Source organism: Carettochelys insculpta, chromosome 1 (genome assembly GCF_033958435.1).
Source record: "Carettochelys insculpta isolate YL-2023 chromosome 1, ASM3395843v1, whole genome shotgun sequence".
In the NCBI taxonomy this organism is placed as follows: Eukaryota; Metazoa; Chordata; order Testudines; family Carettochelyidae; genus Carettochelys; species Carettochelys insculpta.
Genome location: NC_134137.1, coordinates 226,701,157 through 226,723,051, shown reverse-complemented (window position 1 = coordinate 226,723,051; position 21,895 = coordinate 226,701,157). Strand labels below are relative to the sequence as shown.

General features: G+C 41.7%; 1 protein-coding gene across 5 annotated transcripts in view; it reads left to right on the top strand.

The window, feature by feature from the left end:
* GSK3B (glycogen synthase kinase 3 beta) overlaps positions 1-21,895 on the top strand; it is a 248,952-nt gene that overhangs the window by 190,579 nt on the left and 36,478 nt on the right. For all 5 annotated transcript variants that reach the window (XM_075000576.1, XM_075000572.1, XM_075000574.1 and 2 more), the window contains exons 7-8: positions 4,869-4,966; positions 19,067-19,162. In XM_075000576.1, coding sequence (XP_074856677.1) covers positions 4,869-4,966; positions 19,067-19,162 — 194 coding nt within the window. The remainder of the gene's footprint in view (positions 1-4,868; positions 4,967-19,066; positions 19,163-21,895) is intronic.

The window sequence follows — 21,895 nt, the reverse complement described above, 5'->3', positions numbered from 1 at the left end:
AGTCAGATCCTAGTAAAGATCAAGAGGGACAGCGCACGGATCCTAGTGATTATCCAAAAGTGGCAATGCCAGCACTGGTTCAATATGCTCATGAACATGGCAGTGGCGCTTCCCTGACCGCTTCCAAGCCACCCAGATCTGCTCTCACAAGACCATTGCTGCCTATTACACACCACTCTGGAGAGTCTAAACCTCACTGAATGGTTGCTCCATGGCTAAACCTGGAGGAAAGTACTGTTTGCAAGAGGTCCAGTAGTTACTCCTGGGGAGCAGGAAGCCTTCCATTAAGAACCACTTAGCTTGCCAGTGGACAAAGTTGTGTCGCTGGGTGTCAGAACAGGATATCTTTTCCTTGTGCTCTTCCATGTAGTCTGTATTAGACTATTTACTGCACCTCAGGAACCAGCGGGTGATGCGCTCTTCCATCTAGGTGCACCTTGCAGCTCTCTCCACTTTCCACCAGCGGATCCAGGGCCAGCAATCTTCCATGACATGATGGTTAGGTTGTTGCAGGCCCTTGAGAGGCTGTACTAGCAGATATGGGGCCCCATCCCACAGTGGGACTTTAACCTGGTTCCCTCCAGGCATGCTGGCCCCCACTTCGAACTGCTGGCCATTTGTTTCCTCTCTTACTGGTCTTGAAAGGTTGCTGTCCTGCTGTCAGTGACGTTAGCACGGCAGGTGTTGTAGGTGAAGGCTGTGACCTTGGAACGGTCTATTTTTTTTTTTTTTTTTTTATTACAAGGACAGTGCCCAGCTATGTGTGCGCGCACACCCCACACGCCACCGGCACTGTTGCTGAAGGTGTTATCTTCTTTCCATGTAAATCAGGACTTATTCCTGCTTGTGTTCTGTCCCAAGATGCATAATATGGCAGAGGAGAGGCATCTGCACACTCTAGACCTCAGGAGAACTTTGGAATTTACTTAGAGGATACTATGCCCTTTTGCAAGTCCACACAGCTCTTTGTTGCCATGGCTGACAAAATGAAGGGCCTTTCAGTGTCATCCAGGGAATTTCCAAGTGGATCAACTGGATGCGTGATCCACACATTCATGGTTCACTACACCATCACTCAGTAGGTTAAAGATGATGCTGGATCTAGCTGAGCTGCACAGCCATGAACACCTACCTACCTTCATGGGTACTGCTTGGAATCACCTAATCTGGAATGGACGTGAGCAACACGTGTCGAACACCAGTTACGGAACAGCTGACTACCTTTGTTTGCGCTTCGACTTTTAACTGTTCCTGCTTAATGTTAGATTAACCAATATTATTGCATTTAATAATATATGACCAGAAGTAAGTTTCAGGAATAGAATTGTGTTCACGGTTATCCATGAGGCATCAACTGCTCTTGAATAGCAGTGATATTTCAGAGTGCTGCCATAGTAAAGCACCTACAGTAGGGGTGCAGAACCCCGGACTGTGTCCTGGATCTGGACCATGGCTTGCCTAAATCTGGCCTCCCAAGGCTCAGACCTCCACTCCCCAGCATCTGGCCCTGGTCGAGAGTCACAGGTGATCCTCTGGATAATACTCTACTCCAAGCCCATCACAAGGCTGATGGAGATCATCTTTTCTGTCTTCCTGGGAATTGATCACATTGAGCGGCTGGATACTGGTGATGGTTTCAGCATGCTATGTCATTCAGTTCAGCTCCATCCCTCCCTAGGAGTTGCAGTCTCTCCTGTTTCAAGGGTGATCTAACCCATTCCACTGGACTTGCTTGAGAAATTCTTGAGAGAAGGTTCTATTCAAGGTGCTTTCTGGCTCTCAAGAAAAGAGAATGGAGGCAACCACTTCTAGACCTCCAGGCTACATCTTCTCTCAGTGGTTCATGTAACCTTGCTTGTGATGATTGATTTTCTTTGGAGCTGGGGAATTGGTTTCTCTTCCTTGACCTTTGGGGGACACATTTCCACATAGCTGTGCATCCTTCCTATTTGTCACAGACAAGAACCACTGCTAATGCTGGATCTTGTCTTCAACTTGTGATTGTTCCAGAGGTATTGACAAATATCCTCTCAGCAATCAACACGTCTTTATCAGCTGAGAATAATAGTCTTACCCTGCCTGGGTGATTGAGTTTTCAAGGGTTGCTCCTTTCTTGAAGTGCTGTGAGCAACCTAGTCCTCTTCCACTACTAAGACCTCCACTTGGAATAATCTACATTTTAGATCTGTACAGCAAATGAGCTTAATCAGAGTCACTTTGGACTGCATGACAACCAGACCATACCTGACCACGAAAAGGATTGCTGTGACCTCCACCCTCATTTTCATGATACAGTACAGCTACAAACCGCAGCAAGTTTTCTTCATCTCCTAGTCCATGGCGTCATCAGTAATCATGGGCTCAGCGCCCTTCGGTGTCTGATGCCTCTCACTGTTCCTTTTCATCTTTCCCTGTCCAGTGTAGAGTGGCTTGGTTTCTGTAAACTAGCTCCACACATCTGCTATATCAGCTACCCATTCTCTGTGGGGTCTGCCACTCCTATTCGGACCATCCATTATGCCAAATACAAGGGTCCTGATTTTTCGTTCATCATTCATTCTGCAAATATGCCCAAATAGCTGTACCTTCTGTTTTATAACCTTCTGCAGCACCTGGCCCATGTGCCAGAATGTATTTGTAACATCCCTGGCAAGAACTATACTTTCGTTGAGTTTGAGCCTGGCTTTAATCTATCTACAACCCTCAAGTACAAACTGTCCTCCTAGGTGTCAGTATGTCAATGTGTATTTTTCTCTCATTTGGTACATCTAGGAAGTAGACCTCTTTGTGATATTGTTCACTGCAGATGTTTATTGGAAAATGCCCTCCTTACCCTTTGCCTCTCTGCTCTTGTTTTGTGCTTATCCCCCAAAACTGTCGCTCTTCAAGGTGTTGAAATGGTTGATCTGAGAGATTGGTAGCCAGCTTCCTAGAGCTGCCATGCCAGGTGGGGGGCTGCTCCAGCCCCCACCAGTTAACCATAACTGGTAAGCTGTATCCATTTAGGGTAAGGCTAACTGGTTAACAGTTAACATCCCTAATGGGTTCTGCATTCCCCTCTGTACCCTTTTCCCCGTCACCTGCAGAGGCGTATTCTCTGGACTTTGTGGTTGAGAAGGAACAGCAACAAGTCTGCCCTTTTATATTCTTAACAGAACACATTGTTTGTGGGACACAAGTGTAGATCCACAGATCTGGCTAATGAAAATCTTCAACCAAGAGTGCATGTACGTATGCGGATAACAGCACACAAGGATAAAATGTCACAAAAAACTTTATTTACTGTACATTAAGTAACCTCTCCTTCGGCTGTTACAGAATCAAGTGAGGTTGTTTGTATGTAAATAAAATTTGGGTACAACGATGTCGATGTTGAATTTATTAAACCATTTACTGCTACATATCTTGTAGGTCCATAGCCCAGCTGACTTTAGTTTGTAGGGCTCCATCCTCTGGAGGGGAGGAGGGGTCAAACCTCAAGTGCCTCTTCTCTTTGGGAGTAGGAGGTATAAAGAAACTGAATTTATATAGCATAGCTTTCTTTCAGTTGAGCTGTAAGATGTTCCTAGCCACTTGTCATTGGCTATTGAAGAAGACTTGGAGTTGTTTTCAGAAAGGTCGGGAGATTACAGCTGTGTTCCATGTCTTATTACATCTACCTATATTCCCTAAATGCTGCATGTGAAATTATTTACTTTGACTGAAAGTGTTGCGAAACTTATTGTGCTTCTAAACTGCTGTCTCCTTCATCCCCAGAGGCAACTGCTTTTTAGGCTTGGATAGATGTTACCTATAGAGTATGGGTAAAATTTACAAATGTCACTATGAGCCTGAGTCACTCAGGCAGTTTTGAAAATTATACTTATGGGACAAACATTAGTGTAAGATATTGGGATAAAATATAGTTTTTAAGCTCTGTATTTTATGTTTTAATCTTCACTGTATGTATTGTGTTAGACGCTTAAACAGAAATTCTTCCATTCTAAATCTTTTCTTGACTGTTCTTGGTTTTTTCCATTAATTTCACTACCTTTTTTCTATTTGAATTTAAAATTGCTGTGTCTTTTTGTATGTATTCTTTGTGCAAGAGCATCAATGTCAATATGAATTTGGAAACTGGATTTGAATGGTGAACTCAGGCTGTAGAGGGGATACAAGCAGAATGCATATTATCTTGCCGTCTAACAGTTATGAGTACATTAAATACTTTAGAGGGAAAGGTAGCAGTTTTATGTGTAGAATTCAGAATCCCAAACATAATTTATCAGATAATGTTGGTAAATTGACAACATTTCAACTTCAATTGAAGTTTGAAAGTTCTCATAAGTTTTATAATACCAGTATAACCATTTTAAAATGGGTGAAATTTGGAGCTTAAATTGTGTGCCAGTGCAGTCTGTCTGCTGTCCTTGCACAACTCAAGTTCTCTGATTAAATGCTAGTGCTATTTGCAGCTCTGATTCATTATGTACAAATATAAAATATGACACAATGAGTCTTTACTCATGGATTAAAAAGCCAAAAAGCATCACCTGTTCCTTGATAGAAAGTGTATTTACACACTTACATGTATAACATGACTAAACAAAAAGGATATGAGTCATCATTAATCTTATAGTTGCTACACCTAAACAGTTCCGGGGTGTGTGTGTTGAGGTACAGAGTCACTTTTTTATAAATTTAAAATCTGATTCTGTTAGAGATTCTCAGTGTCTTCATTCTGTCTTTTAGATATAAAGTCTGAATGTTCTTGATTAATTGTATATTGTACAGAACCAAACACACGGTAATATATTAAATTAGTCAAATTTGTTGTGATGTGTATAATGTCTTTAGATGAAACACTTTTTCCTCCTTTTTCTCTTCAGATGTGTGGTCAGCAGGCTGTGTGTTAGCTGAACTGTTACTTGGACAACCAATCTTTCCAGGCGACAGTGGTGTGGATCAGTTGGTGGAAATAATTAAGGTATGGAGTTCAACTTACTCTTAGGTCACGACATCGCTCTTTGAACATAGCTATATTGCACATACACAAACCAGGTTAAAAGGATATCAAGATTGCAAAGTAAATCACTTGAAACTTACAATTAAGGTTCTAGTTCCTCATTTGAGCAATCCCTCCTCTCCCCTGGCCTAGCTTTCAGGCTTCTCTTCCATCTCTCTCCCCTTTTATCCCACTGTTTACTTTGTCTGCTGCAGCCCAAGGCATCTGAGTGCAGTTGTAGGGGAAGCGCTTTTGTTCTCCATCCCTAATAACCCTGCACTGTTCTGGGGATGGCAGGTGCTCAGTCATGCCATTGGAGGGAGCTGGGGGGTGGATGGAGCGTGGTTGTTCACCCTGTGGGGTTGTGTACAGGCAGTGTTGCCAGCACTTGGTGTTCTGAGGGGCTCTTGCATGTTCACAGAGGATTCAGTCTTCAGAGATTTTAGCTGCTAAAACAGTCTCTACTGAGCATGTGCAAACTGCAGTTTGTCAGCCGCTTGTGACATTTAGTTGGATTTACAGGGTGACAGTAAAAGTATCTCCTCTAAAGGAGGAGTATTTCAGCAAAAAGATCTTGGGTTTTTAAGATGAGCAAAACCTGTTTTTTCCTTAGTCTCATTTTTTTAAATGGTTGAACCATTTTGGCTGAAATTTTCCAAAGAGTGGCCTGCAGCAGATTTCTGGCAAGAAAAAATTTCTAGCTCAAACTGTTAATTTTGTCAAGTACAAGCTGCATAAAACAGGATCTTTAGTGGGAAGTGTCATACAACTTAATATAAGTCTCTACCAGCCCAATCCGTAATGCAATTAAAAAGATAAAAATCTAATAGGAACAGATTTGCCTCCTGCCTTGTAGCATGTAGGCCTGTGATCAGATTCAAGCTGGGTCAATACTTGCAGAGGAATCGCAAAGGATAGCTTAGGAGGGTATGAGGAGCGTTGGTGATTCCTTAAATGAGATTCCTTTTAAGTTTCATTGAAACTGTGTGGTGTTTAAAATTTAGAGTTGTAAACATTTGTGATTCATAAAGATACAGAGCATTACTTGTGTTTAAAAAAAAAAAAAAAAAAAAAAAGCTGTGGTGTTCGCTATGGGCTCATCAGTGGAATGATGACATATTGTATATCAATATATAGCTTATTTTACAGTAAAGGTACTATGTAAATATAAAATTATTTATTGAACATTAGGGTGACTTAGTCCAACAACTCATATCTAGCTCCCTTAGAAATCTGCAGGAAGGGTAGCCATTTCAATAATTTTCTCTAGAGGTAAAGGATGTACTTTGCCTTGCCATTAACGTGGTTCTGAGCAAGTGGAAATACAGTATTTCGAAGAAAGATGTGCTCTGGTTGACAAACTGTTTGCTAACCAGAGTTCATGGATTGGAATAATGCTTAGTTAGTTAGTTAATTATTTTTCACTAATTGTGCAGTAGCAGCCAGTCAGTACGGGAAATGTTCTTCCATAATTCACAAATGCACAAAGTATCAGAGGGGTAGCCATGTTAGTCTGTATCCACAAAAACAACGAGAAGTCCTGTGACACCTTATGGACTAACAGATTTTTTTGGAGCATAAGCTTTTGTGGGTAGAGACCCATGTCGTCAGATGCCAGTTACGGAATCCATGTAGAGACAAGGTGGATGAGGAAATAGCTTTTATTAGACCAGCTTCTGTTGGTGGAAAGACAAGCTTTCCTGCTACATGGAGATTTTCTTTGGGATATGTATTAAGTTGAGATGATTCTGTTTTTAACATTTAGTATGAGCACAAAGGAGGAAAATAAATTGTCATTGCCCCTAGATCTTGTACAGATTGTAAGTGCAACTTTCATAAGTTTTATCCCTATTTTTAATTGGCTGATTCCATAGCTGAATATGAAGAGTACTTGTGTTTAACATTTTTTCTATCATAGTTGGAAGAGTGTGCACTCTTGAAGGTTGCACTTTCAGCGAGTTGTATTTGAGGGGGTTTTCCATTCAATAGATGTTTCTGAAGCATTGCTCTAACATGGAAATCCTGAATGGTGGTATTGTCCTATTACTAGGTGAAAGTCAAAAAATGGTACATGTCCCTCTAGTTTTACACAATTGAGTAGTAAATCTTCAGGTCTTCACTTGAGAAGACTCTATTATGGGAGTATCCAGAAAGCAATGACTGTGATAAAGTGCTAGATTGCATATTTCCTGACCAGCTAAGGTAACAAGCCATTTGAAGTCTAGAAGAGGAAAAGATTATTAGCAAACAAGAGGGGAATTTCATAGGGATGTCTAAATTTAGGAAAATATAACAGGAATTGTGAAGTTTAGTGGGCAGATGCCATAAATATTCTGTCCACACACTGTTTGTTACTAAGAAAATGTAGATGCAGGTTCTAGAAACTCTCCTGGAGAAAATGAAATATTAATTGCTATAGTGGAATATTCTGTAGTATGAACATACAGAATTCTGCAACACAAAATTTGGTAGATTGAGCATTCGTAAGTATACTGTTAAAATTGACATGGGGATGTGGTGAGAAGACAGATTTTAGTTTGGTGATTAGCATGTATTTGAGGTGTTTGGAACTGGGAGGATTTTGAAAGTGGTTTGGGATTTTAATACCCAAGCAGTTAAGGCTTTTGACGTAAGCTTTGTAAAGGGATAGGGTATTAAATGCCCACTGGAAAACTTCAGCAATAATGAACAAAGGGCTTGTAGCAGAAAGTTGTTGAAAGTGATTGGTTAGCAAATGAGTTGGAACCAAATAGGCATGTATCCATTTTCCTAAAGCTCCAGTAGAATTTTCTGAGTAGCTTTTTTCAAAGGCTGTCTCTTTTTAAACAACAATCATTTTAAGTTGAACAAGAAATTCTGTTACTGTCTCGAAGTTTGATTCTGGATCAGTTGTTGCATAGAAAACAAGATGTCCTAAGTTCTTTTTCTGCTATAGGAACTGGATCAATACAGGCATCTCAAGGTCTTAAGATGGGTGGAGTCTGTATCAGATGGTAGATTTTGAGTCCAAAAGGCAGAGACGAGTATTCATGGTGAGCTGACAGTACAATAAAAGAATTGTTGCTGAACTGATAACAAACAAAGAGAACTGGAGAAGTTACAACTAAAATGTTGCTCTTTGAAGCATTTTAGTGAAGGATGACAGATGACGTGAAGAAAGAAAATTTTGTTTCATTTGGAGTGAGAAGGAAATGCTGAAATTAAGTGTAGAATTCACAAGAGTACGGGAAAAACAAATGAGGGAAGTGCCTGTGGTTTCTGTCAGGTATGAAGATTCCCTAGCTACTCTGTAGAAGGAGGCAGCCATTTGTTTATGCTTTTGAGGAAAATGTTTGATCCCAGCAGGAGGTCCCCAGCTTCTGAACAGATTGTGTTCCAAAAGTTTGTAAGTTGTTTGTTTGAAACTTGGAATGCATTTTCCCATAGAAACAATATTATTAGGTTCTCAGGCTAGTCCACAGAAGCCTATTTAACCCATAATGTAGCTGAAATCCTGTATATTTGAAAATAAAAGTAGTAGAAATAGCTTTTTATTTACCCTTGAATGGTGAAGCTTGAGGAAGGGCAGGTTTATTCAAAGAATGAAGAGGTAGCTGGAGATTCTGAGGGGGACTTCTGGGCATCCCCAAGCTGCTGCCACCTCCACATCTCTTGGGCTCTGTTCTGTATCCCCCCACCAAAGCCATGCTCACTGGGAGGTGGTGAGAAGTTTAAGCAGAGGTTGAAGGAAAGAAGCAGTGGTTTCCCCTTCAAAGCACTGCTTCCCTTCAGCCTGTGGCTGCTCCTCTGGAGTCCTGCAAGCCAGCACATATGTTGCTCTCCAGCAACTGTGCCTCATACTTGTTCCCCTGAGGCTGCAGGTGAGCTTTTGTTTGTGTGTGCATATGTTTGCATGTTGCATTTTTGTGAATCAAGGAGTGCCTCTGCAGGTTGAAAAAGAAAGCATCTGCTTCACCTCTCATCACTACTGTAACTAATGTTCGGACTAGAAAACCCACATTTTATATTAAAAATATACATACTTTGAACTACAGTTAAAGGGATATGAATACTCATGGATGGGAGGGCGTGCAGGAGCGTTTGAGGGGCACAGGGTTTGGGTGACAGTGTACAGCTTATCTGCACACCCCCAGACGCACATGGCCAGGGGCCTGCAACCTGTGACTCCAGAGCCACATGCAGCTCTTTAAAGATGACCTTGTGGCTCCTGATGCTGTAATTGCGAAGTTTAAAACAAACAAAGAAAAACAAAAAGCCCACCACCTGACTATTTTTGATAAACGGCCAGATCCCGCTTTCTGGATCTAGCCTTGGCTTGCCTGATCTGGCCCACAAGGCTCAGGGCTCCAAACCCTCCACCCCCTGTGGGCTGGGTGCCCTGGAGGGGTGCCTTGAGCTTCGGGGGTCCAGATCCGGCGGTCTCATGAAAAAGAATGCCGGAGTGGCTGTAACAGTGTATCTTGCTGTGACTAGTTGACCGGTGCACCTCTCTCAGTGAACATCAGTGTGCACTAGAGCAGACCACAAGCGACATTCTCTACCCACTTCAGAAATATGGACGGCAGAAAGATAAAGAAACCCATTGGCTTTTGTCAAACGTTATGCATTGGACTTGGGAAGTCAGGGCAGATGCTAAGTTTGAGAGAGCATTTAGTCTGATACAGCAGAAAGCCTTCAAACAACAAGCCAGAGAGGAGGTGCTGCTTGCCACTCACCTATGGTACGGTCTGCACTGGCACACACTGAAGAATGAACAAACCGTACAGTAGCTGTAGTTCTTTGAGTTGTTGCCCTCAGTGTCGCTCCCTCTACCTGCCTTTCATTTTTGCTTTTGGAGTCCTTGGCTACTATGGCACAGGAACAGAATGAAGTTTTTGGTCATTCTGCCCTTTATGTTCTCACATGAGATATCTGCAGTCCTAACAGACGCTGCTGTTCAGAACAATCTGATATGGATTGACTGGGGCATGTGTACAGCTGCAAGGATTCCACGCTGACTGCAACATCTCAAAGTTTCGAGGTTACTATAAGACAATGTCAATTCTGTCTTCTTCCTGTGAGAGGCATCCTGTGGAAAAACAAAAATAGGTTTGTTTGTTTTTTAAAGGAGCGATTCATCTGGTGAAGGAAAGCATATTGCTGCTGTTTCCACTTCACCATTTGGAAATCTTCTAAAGAAAAGGAGATTTTTCTTTTCTTTAGAAAAATATGATAGTGCTTGTGACCTTATCAGTTCACTCCTGGATACAGACAGGGCTTCACTTCTCTGTTTGTAACTAAACAGGAGCCACTTATAAGGGGGCGGAGAGGGGGAGCATGAAGAGCAAAGTGTTCTTTCCAGTTCTGGATTTACTAAAAATCCATTTCAAACAGTGCAGTTCTGACTGCAAAAAAAGTATCAAAAGAAGTTCTCTGTTTAGGTCTATGCACAATACAACAAAGCCAGCAAACTTTCTTCTGTTCCCAACTTGGATAATGATTCCCTCCTGCTGTTAGTGTGTTACATCTGTTATAGAAAAGCTAATAGTAACTGTCCCCACTCTTCCAATGCCTCTCAGACTGGAATAGGGAAAATAAATTTTATTTGGTGTCCATGAAGGGGAAATATGTTAAAACATGAGAGCTGTAAAAATGTCAGGAGCCTAACTAGTATATAATCTGTGACACTTTTACTGAGCTGAGTGCTAAAAATGGATTGCAAATATAATACATGGATCACACTCAAATATCAAGTTGCTATTTTGGGCTTGGTTTTTGAAAAGATAAATACATAAATTCATTTATAATAGATAAATGGCAAAGAAAAGCTGCTTCTACCAAAGAAGAGGTTGTGGAGGAAGAATGTTTTTCCATGCAGGATCACACCCAAAAGGAGTGAAAATGTGCCTTTGGGATAGGCTGTCTATGGCTACGTCTACACGTGAAGCCTACATCGAAGTAGCTTATTTCGATGTAGCGACATCAAAATAGGCTATTTCGATGAATAACGTCTGCACGTCCTCCAGGGCTGGCAACGTCGACGTTCAACATCGACGTTGCGCAGCACCACATCGAAATAGGCGCTGCGAGGGAACGTCTACACGCCAAAGTAGCACACATCGAAATAAGGGTGCCAGGCACAGCTGCAGACAGGGTTACAGGGTGGACCCAACAGCAAGCCGCTCCCTTAAAGGGCCCCTCCCAGACACACTTGCACTAAACAGCACAAGATCCACAGAGCCGACAACTGGTTGCAGACCCTGTGCATGCAGCATGGATCCCCAGCTGCAGCAGCAGCAGCAGCCAGAAGACCTGGGCTAAGGGCTGCTGCACACGGTGACCATAGAGCCCTGCAGGGGCTGGAGAGAGAGCGTCTCTTAACCCCTCAGCTGATGGCCACCATGGCGGACCCCACTATTCTGATGTTGCGGGACGCGGATCGGCTACATGTGCCCTACTTCGATGTTCAACTTCGAAGTAGGGCACTATTCCCATCCCCTCATGGGGTTAGCGGCTTCGACGTCTCACCGCCTAACGTCGATGTTAACATCGAAATAGCACCCAACATGTGTAGCCATGACGGGTGCTATTTCGAAGTTAGTGCCGCTACTTCGAAGTAGCGTGCACGTGTAGACACGGCTTATATGGCAGAACATCTACCTGTATCTGACATGGTTCAAAATTAATCTTCTCTTTCCATTCATAGAGGAAACATTTTGGCATTTCTTTCTTGCCATAGTGCAGTCCTCTCCTTCAAAAAGCTCAGTTCTTTCTCTGCATAATTTCCCCAATTTCAGCAGTTACTAGCAGCATAAAAAGATTAAACCATTGTCTCTGTCAACCATAGTGATGGAACATCTGACAAAGCTAGTGTATGGTTTGTGTTTGTTTCTGTTAAAAGACATATGTCTGTTTTGGCTTTTATCATTAATTCTAAGGGACTGTGTCAAAATTATAGGTTGAGTTTCCTCCACTGTAAAATCTTTTGATAAGTACTTGGCACATTTCTAGTACCTTTCTTCAGTAGTTCAGTTTGTAAACAACTAAAAAATTACACCGTTCAACAAACCAGTATGGGAGTAGTTTTTCCTCTTGTGAATATATATCAGTATAAATTTCCAGCTTTAGGATGATGTGCACATCTAGAGTAAATTTACACTACCATGTGTGTTGATAAAATTATGTCAGTTGGGGGTGGAAAATGCCACCACCGCTGCACTGGGCAACACAAGTTACAGTGACCTAAGTGCTGTTCACACCAGCGCTGTGTCTACAGGATATACTTTCCAACCAAAATGAGTTCCACCTTTTGCAGAGGTGCAATGATTATGCCAACAGAAGTCTCCCCTCTCCTGTTGGCATAGTGTCTTCACTCTTCATCAGACACGCTACAGTGGCATGGCTGCACTGATACAGTGCATCCAGTTTCTGTTAGCCCAGAGTGTCAAGTTCAGCCTTTGGGCTCATGTGCATGTCCTGTCACACAACCTAACGCTTTGCTTCTGTGAATTTATATGCAGAGCTGGTGCTCCAGTTCCCTTCAGTCACCTTTTCAAATTCTCAGCACCTTTAGTCTCCTTTCCTTCCACGCAACTGACTTTCTCTTAGCTCTAAGGTTTAGCTGTAGTAGTATTTGTTAGTAGAGAGGATTCAGTTCCAAAAGAGGTTGGTGTGGGGCTTGAGGCCAAATGCCTCTGTTACATACAGAGCACACTGTTGCATCCAGCCACCACTAGTTTCTTAGCACAATGCCAGTCATGTTTGCATTGTGGCTGCTTCCCAAGAGGAATCTTTTATCCACCTTCCTACGGTGGAATTGAGTAGGTCACTTTCATGCATATTTTTCCAGCTGAAAGTGTGGGTCCAAGAATTCCCAGGGTTAGACTTAATACCACTTGTAACTGAGTCCAGAGTATATCCTTGGGACGCAGGTCAGAAGCCTGTCCCTTTTGACAGGGCACGGGGGGGGAGACACTCCTTCCCACCCTCCCCTCTCAACATACACTCTTCTGGAGGCAGGGTGTCTTTCCTGAAGGCCGCCTGAGGCACGGCTATAAGTTAGTAACTTTTCCCTCATTAGCCCTATAAAAATTTTGGAGGGGAAAAGAGCAGGATACTTCTGCGGATCAGTTGTTAAGAGGAAGATCTGTAAAAACGCTTGTCTAATCTACCCACCACTCCTCCTTTCTTCAGAACTATGAAAGCATCTACTTTGTCAGTGAATATTTCCTCCCATGTATTTATGGGTGATCTTCCCAATTATTCAGGTGGGAATAATCAGGATACTCCAAAGTGCAATGGTGTGTCGTCCAGTGTTCCCTGCAAACCCAAATGCTTGGGCAGTCACCCAGGAGCCATACCAGTGCTGCCTAGCTCATTAGCAGACCACCTGCAGCAATGTTTCTACCAGTGGTGCACATCTGCACATGCCTTGGTGCATATAGCAAAATTTGTTCCACAAATGGATGGGAAAATTAGAACGTTGGTGTTGCTCATTGTCTTTCTACCCGGAGATTCTCCCTATTTTGAGAACTACGTCCAGCCCCATTTCATTCTCCGGTTCGCTCTCCAGTTCATCCCTAGCTGCAGTTGCTTCCTTCTTCACTGTCAGTTTTAAACAGCCTACATAGTGATTTAGGCTCTCTTGAGCATTTAACCCGTTATCTCGTTTTGTGACTGCAACCATAAAAACATACTCACTTGTGAATTTTGCATTTCAGTATACCAAGAACTTAAAATGTAAAAGAACAAAGACGGGATTCAATATATTCAGCAGGTCTGGTATTTATTTATTCAAGGATATGTCCAGGATTCATACAACACCCACTCAGTTACCATTTTACACATGACACAGCTGTTCTGCTGATATTGGGGATCAAATTACAGTTTGGTAGGAATAAAATGTTAAAACATTCACTCATTTTCCTGTCCTTCTTATTTTTCTCTTTTTATCTTCGGCTCTACTATGAGCTGAAAACACCTCAAATCTGTTGAAAGCACCAAGTTGTTCATACTTGCATTAGGTACACATGAGAAATTAAATATACTCAGTGTTAAATCAACCACTCTACCTGTTACAAAATTGTGTTGAAACCTGTTCAATTGAAGGCTCACGCTCTTACCTTCTTCATGACAAAGCTCCTCCTCAATCTTGGTGGGTTGCATGCTTTTTAGGTAGATTGCTTGCCTCAGAAGTTCAAAGCAACTCTGTTAGGCACATTCTCTAGGGCATCAATTTGTTCTTTGTTGAGCTACTCTCGTCGTTGGCCGGTATGGGGAAAAGTGGAGATACCAAACTCCATATTCTCAGTGTCTGCACCAAATGGTACAGGGCAAGACAAACCCCTTTATCCGATATGAGTGCTGTTCCTGTGCTACAATGGGGAGAGGCTAGTGGGTGGAACCCTGGTCTGCCCTCTTCTCAGGGTTCCAGCATTGGGACTCGGTGAAAGTAGGTGCCTGCACATGTCTCCAATAACAGCCATATGACAACTGCAGTTCTTTGGACCACTTCTCCACTGCCCTCCCCAGCACCTTCCTGACCCAGAGGTTCTTTCTGGTACCTGCTTGTGCATGCTGCTCCCTGATCGTGCCCCATTTCTTCTCTCCTTAGCAACAGTGGTGGAAGCAGAAGAGAAACCCTTAAACTAGTCTCAACTGGTTCTTAACAGGCCCTAGATGGTCTGATTAGTCTGACTCACTTCACTGTGGAAACTATCTAATTGGCTCCAGGTGCTTGAATTGGGTTGATTGCCTTGATAGATTCTGGCAAGTTCCTGCTAGTTCTGGATTAGTTTCTTGCTAGTTTGCCCTGGGAACAGGGACCTATTTAATTTGAGGCTAATATATTTCCCTTCTCCTACTCTCCTCTAAGCCGTTCAGATTGACTTCTTCAGCAGACGGATTCCCTCATGCATACATTTTCTGACTTGAATAGTCAAGAGCTATAGCCTCTTTCTGAGAACACAGCTCTTGAAAAGCACGTAAGCCTAACTTCCCTGACCCTCTGTACGTTACCACACTGGATTTGTTAGCAAACCACAGATGTTTCACAGAGAAAATGGAAAGACCTTGGAAATCAATATGGCCATAGATCTTCTAGGCTATTTAACTGCAGAAATCTTTCAGACAAGTCCAGATTCCTCCTGATTTACATACACACTTTATATTATCTGGGCTTTTCATGCACAAAAATACCAGGAAGTGTCTGTGTTCAGTATTGCCAAGCCTATTTAGGATGCGAGGCAAAAAGTCCCTAGAATATATACAAGGAAGTTCTAGTATTCCTAATCAAATTCCAAATCTAGTATTCCTAATCAGTTCCATCTAGATGTGCTAAGCAGAATTTGAAAAAAAAGAAGAAAAAAAGGAATATAGTCTAAACTCACAAATAGTTCTTTGGAACTGGAGGGGAGAAGCTAACTGAAAGAGTTGAATTGATCTTTTCTTTGTAGGGTCTTCACCATAGTTTCTGAGAGCTTTCCAGTAGTACATTGAATGGTCTGAATAACAATGATCATGTTTATCTTATTTTCAAAGGGGATGAAGTATATGCAGTAGAGTGCCTAGTTTTTGTTTATTTTTCTTTTTAATGTATATTTTTGCTATGTATTTGGGCCTGCCATGAGTGCAGGGGACTGGACTTGATGACGTCAAGATTCCTTCCTGATTCCTGTTGACATGTTAGAGAAGGCAAGATCAAAGAACTGTACCTTGCACTTGGAATGGAACGTGGTGAGGTTTGTGATAGTCTTTTACTCCTGAGGAAGTTCATTCCGCAGTCTTGCCTGGCCATTGAGGAAAATTCTGTCTCCTACACAGCAGTGTGTGATGAAGGATAAGCAGAGTTGTATGTTACTGTGCATGTTGCTGGCTGTTGAGTTGGGGTTCTCTGACCAGTTCACCTGGTGGTTGTATGTAGACTTTGAAAGGGGCTGGAGAGAATATTGATCCTTGTAGTACTCCATAAATGAGGGGATTTTAGTGTGTCCCTCCACGAAAAAAAACACAAACCATTTTAGCCCATAATCCTTGATGTCTACCACCTCAGAATATCTCATAGTCAATTTATGTAATGCTTCACAGAAGTCAAGGTGGGTGAGAGGCTTGCTCATCTTTCTGTTGACAGGAGATGATTCATGTGCTGATCTAAATCCAGATTGTGCCAACTTAATAAATTTGCTTCAGTAAGATGAGGGTGTGATTGATCTTTTGGCTAACTTCTCCAGTTCAGCTATGGGAGTCTTGCTATTTGGAAGTATCAGAGAGGTAGCCGTGTTAGTCTATAAGATGCCACAAGACTTCTTGTTGTTCTCATTGCTACTTGGAAGTAATTGGCTAGAACCAGTGTATCCAGTGTGAGTTTCTTTGGCGTTGCACAGAATACTGCGTGTATTGAGAAGAAAGGGAAGAGTTCTTCCTTGAAGGAAGTATTGATTATTTTGATCAGGAGTGGTACCGGTTGCTTGTACTCTTTCATGGGCCAGGAAAACCATAAGTAAGACTCTCAAATCTTGTGCAAAGACACACTGTGGGTGTCTAGAAAGGTGAATGTACCGAACTCAGTGGGTTGGTGAGTAGCTGAAAGTTATCCCCAAGGATTTTATAGGCTGTTACTCAAATGATATTCAGGCATCATTTCATCACAGAAATGTAGCGGCTGTAGTAAAAGCACTTTTTAGGACAGGAAGTAAATGATTCTGTGTCACAGTGCATGTGTGGGACAAGCAAGGTTTTCTTTAAAAGATGTGTTGAAATTGTTAAGTTCCTGCGAAACATTTCACTTTTAATTAGAATAAAAGCCAAGTTATCCAGAATTTGGGTAACTGGCAAACGCAATTAATCAGTATCTGCTCTGCGGAGTGGGGCAGGGTGCTGTGGGACCAGGGTAGCCAGCTGGTGCTGGCTGCAGTGGGACCAGAGGCTGGCTCCGTGGCCAGTGGTAGCAGGACCCCAGGGGCTATCTGTCTGGCCAGTGCCGTGGGGCTGGCTCTCTGGGCAATGGCCCCACGCGGGGTGGCTGCCCTACCAGCGCAGGTGGCAGTGGGGGCCAGTGGATGGCTGCTCAGATAGGTCTCCAAGGCTGGCTGCCCAGCTGGGGGCCATAGAGCTGGCTGACCACTGGTGGCAGCAGGGTTGGGGCCGGGGTTGATGGCCACAGGGCAGGCTGGCTGGCTGGCTGCTGGCAGTAGCAACTGTTGGCCCTTCTCCACTATTTGGCACTTTTGATTATCTGGCATCCACAGTTCTCTGGGGGAGCCGAATATTACATCTTGTACTGTAATCGGTGTTTTCTAATGGAAAGGTGTTCTGACAGAAAATTTCCAGCCACCTCTAATGCAGTCTTTCTCTCATAGGTTGCTTGTTCAAATCAGGCATTAAGCTGTTAACAATCTAACACTTAGGCTGCGTCTGCACTCACCTGGAAGGTTGACATCTGCTGTGCAGTTTTTGGTACACAAATTGTGTGCAAAAAATCGACTTTGCAGCTGTCAACTTCCTTGCCTGTCTTCTTGGAAGAAGGTCGATGGGAGCTCTCCTCCTATCAACCTTCCTTAGTACCTTGCTGCTTAAAAGAAGTTCCAGGGTCAACATTAACCCTGAACACACCATTTTGTACATGCACGAAACAGTGCCCTGGAAGATTGAATGTAAGCGTTCGATCTTCCGCAGCGAGTGTAGACCTGACCTTAGAGGTTGGTTTACCAGATTCTGATGGACATCCATTGATGGAAAATGGTGTAGTGCAAGCTTGTGCTGCTGCATCCTAGATTGTAATTTTTATGTGGTTAAATAGAGGATTACACTTGCCAGAGCAGTCACTCTCATATCTGCCACAACTATTAAATTCACAAGCAAAATTTGAAAATAACTCAAAGCAGGAGATTTTTTTTAAAAAACAAAAGAAAACAAAACCAAAGAAAAAAACTTTTTTCATGAATTTTGACCACCTTACCTATTGAGGGTAAGTTTAACTCAGACCTGTTTCTTTCCCTAGCCTCTTTGAACTTTCTGCGTATTTTAAGAAAAATTGTATTGACATAAAGTACAAGAGGTTTTTCATAACTTCTCGGCATGTTCCTGCTATTCTTTGAATTAAAATCTTACTGATAAATTAGCAACATGATGTTAATTTCCATGGCAAAACATTCGTCACTGGATGGTAACATGATTATGAGACTACCAGAAGAGGCACCTGTGTTCCTCTCTCAGTGCTTTGTGTAATAGCAGAGTGACTGAATTTAAACAAAAAGCTGTGGACTTTCACATTTGCTTAAAAGCTTTTTTGGCCTGTCTTAGGACTTGAAGTTTTTCTGTGGTTAATGTTAATTAAACAAAGCTATTAATGTACTCCTAGATGTGAAAAACTCATCAAATTATTTCATAAATACAATCACATTTCTCTATGAAAACATACCTACCAAAAACATCATACTGATTCTGATTATTTTTTTATAAATGTAAATCCTCCTTTATTTGAATTCTGAGAATAAATGCCTAAAATACAGGTATGTCACTTGAATGCTTGCACATAATGCATAATTAAATTAATCATTTGTCTGCATTTAGATATGAAAAAAATCTCCATTTAACAAGTTCTGTTCCACTTCTATTAATAGTGCTCATCTGATCTTTTAAACTCATCAGAGAGCCTTTCACTTGTAACTCTTAAAATGCATTCGTGTGTGCTGTTGTTCGTTACTTTACTTTAATTGGTGCAAGACTACATTTTACTGCATTACAGATTTTCATCAAATGATTTTTTATACAATTCCTAATCTGGTGAATCCTGCTCTGTTCTCCTTTGAAGCATCAGTGAATTTGAGAGAGAGAGTGCTTAGTTTTATGACCAACCTTCATCAGCTAAGTAAATTTTAACTGCCCAGTCTGTTGTGCCTCAAGTCGCAATGCCCTGTAAAAACTTTCTACCAGTACCTAGTTAGGTTTGCCAAACAACCTATCTGTATTCCCTCTACCATATTGCATGTTACAAAAAAGCATGTTCCTTATTGTAAAGTTGATCACGCGGTCAAGTGATTTTTATTAGGACCTTTATCACTTGGGATCTGAAGTATATATAAATTGTTTCCTTTTTCTTTCTAGGTCCTGGGAACGCCTACAAGGGAACAAATTAGAGAAATGAATCCAAACTACACTGAATTCAAATTCCCTCAGATTAAGGCACATCCATGGACTAAGGTGAGGCTATATAAATTGGATAATGATGGGGTGTGGGATAAAGATCTCATTTCAGAGTTTAGGCCCAGACCTTGATTTCTGTGCTTGCTTGCTTTAAAACTAAACTGGGACCCTTTAGTTGAATCAGGGCCCAGTAAATCTTTTTGTAGGGAAGGAAAAGGAATATACTGGGGCCCTGTATTGAATTGTCCATGGCTCTGTTTTTTTGTGATTTGCCCATAAATATTTTCCAGGCTGGGTACGTATTTATAATCCATTACAGTACACTTCTGTTTCATCATAACACTATTCTTGACTGTGCAAAGAATCTCCAATTCATAAACACGTTCTTTAGAGGGGGTTGATGCACTTATGATCAAATACATCATCTCTGAATATAGACGTGAGAGCCACAGTGCAAATCAGTCCTGTTTCCTGTCTCATAGTGAAAAATTATTAGATTTGAAACCCCCAATAATATGTACTAGTTGTTTTTTTTCTTACATTACTTTAAAAATATTTTTGTTTAGTTTGACTTCTAAAAGGAAGGAAATATTGCCACCAAGTTTCTGCTCTCTGATTTTTCTCAACAGCAAGTTAAGATACTCAGAAACATGAATATGAGGGCTTTCAAATACTGAGGAATGAAGTATGCAGATTGCATTTGTCCACAAGCCATATATTCCCTGAATCCTGCCAGTAACTCATCCAAAATCATTTTGGATCAAGCCTTCCACAGTATTAGAGGCTCCAAGCAGACATTCCAAATACATGCTTGCCCCCAACAATACCTGGATTGCATTTTCAGATTTTTGTTTTTTATTGCATTTTGGTTCCAAGTCTGGGTGATTTATAATATTCAGAGGACATTAAATCACCTAATCTGTTTATATCACGTTTACAGAAACATTTCTGTAATCCGTACATGGATGAAATGCCATGAAAATTAGCCTTGCTTTCATTATCTCAAAATAGATCAAGGAAAAAGCTGTAAAAATCAGCCAAAAACATTAAAGCAATGACATTTTGGTGAAAAATGGTTCTAGTGCTGCATCTGGATGACTTGGTGTTGAGAGTGAGCTTTAACTGAACACAGTATGTAATGGAGCCATGGCCTATCCTGGTGCCAGAACACATTGCAACTCATTGGGGCTGAATATCTAACATGGTGACGCACCTCCTCTTCCATCTGTAGATCCTCAGGTGGCATTGTTTACATTTGTCAGCCTCTGGGCCACATTAGAGACCTTTGTGTAGAGCTAGTGAGGAATATAATGTGATCTCTATGCGGAAAGCATAATTGAGAATTCCTTCTATTTTTACCTTTTATACACACGTGAATGCTTCTCTGGGCTGCTAAATGACCACAAGTGAAATCAGACAACCACAGAGCAATGAGAGGAGCTTGCCAGAAGGGAGAACTTCTTTTAATTTAGCACAGGGTTGTTTAGGCTTGTTTTTTACAACTGTACTTGCAACACAGTGCCTCACTCTGTGCTTGTTATTCAACAACAAATGCCACCCAATATCAGACAGGTATAGAACAGCATATAAATTCATATATTGGATTTGGGCAATGCCTTTTTTTTTTTTTTTTTTTTTAAAGGTTCAGCCAGATCCGTGCCCCCCACCTCTAGCCAATCCCATGGCTGGGGCTGCTGAGGTGCCGGTACTCAGTACTGGCAAGTACCAGCAAAAAAAAAAAAAAGCACTGGATTTGGTAAAGGTGATCATCTGATTTTGAGTTTTGTTTTCCTTTGCCCATTTAAACTTTCAAGTAGCAAAAAGGCCAATCTAGAATGATCTTTTTAACACTTGTCTTCACCAACTCTTTTCAAAACCTTTCTCCTCCTGTGTTTAGCTATTCGGCCATGAAAGTTCTTTGGTAAGTATATGTAGGAGACTATCCACAACTGAGTGTTTCTCAGCTACTCTTGTGCCGTCTCTGGGAATGGTGGGAAACAGGACTGCCTGTCCTGCCCCTCAAAATTCCCACCTGATAGTTATCTTCCTTTAAAAAAAAAAAAAGAGTTGCAGAAACCTTAATTTGTCAAATTGCAGTTCTTATTGAAAGATGGAAGGAATGAACATTGGAAGCTTTTGCCATAGTTTTGGTTGGGACAACAAATGCATGTGTACTGATAGCCATTATGGATTGTCAGCAGGGTGTGATCTCCAGATCCTTCAGCATCAAATACACACATCTGTTACTTGAGCTGATGGAGTAACTTGTCAGCTGATAGCATTAATAAGCTCTGTTGTCTTCTGTGTGAGCTAGCCATGGTGAGGACTTGGCAGAAACTTTATCATACCTCCATATGAAGGTGGCTAGGGAGTTATGATATAGAACTCAATCGTCTGTATTTTGTTCCTGCATCATACATTGGCCGCTACTGACACGTATGGATGCGCTGTTTTATCTCCCTTATCCCATAGTATTGTTTCTGTTCACTAGTGGCTAGCTGATAGGTCAAAAAGAGAGTGGCTGTGTAATAGCAGATATTAGGATAATGGGATATTACGGTGGTATTTCATAGATCTTCTTTCTCAAGTGTTAGAGCAACTGCTTTAATATTTGAGTCTTGAGTTCAGGGATCAGCAGGAATATATTCCTCATATTGGCATCCAGTACAAAGCAGGATCCTGAATTTGTTTTATGGCTCTGTACACCAAGTTAGAGCTCACGTTATCTGATGTAGTGTAGAATAGTCAATGTGATGGTGATGTCCACATGCAGAACTATGACTGTCATAT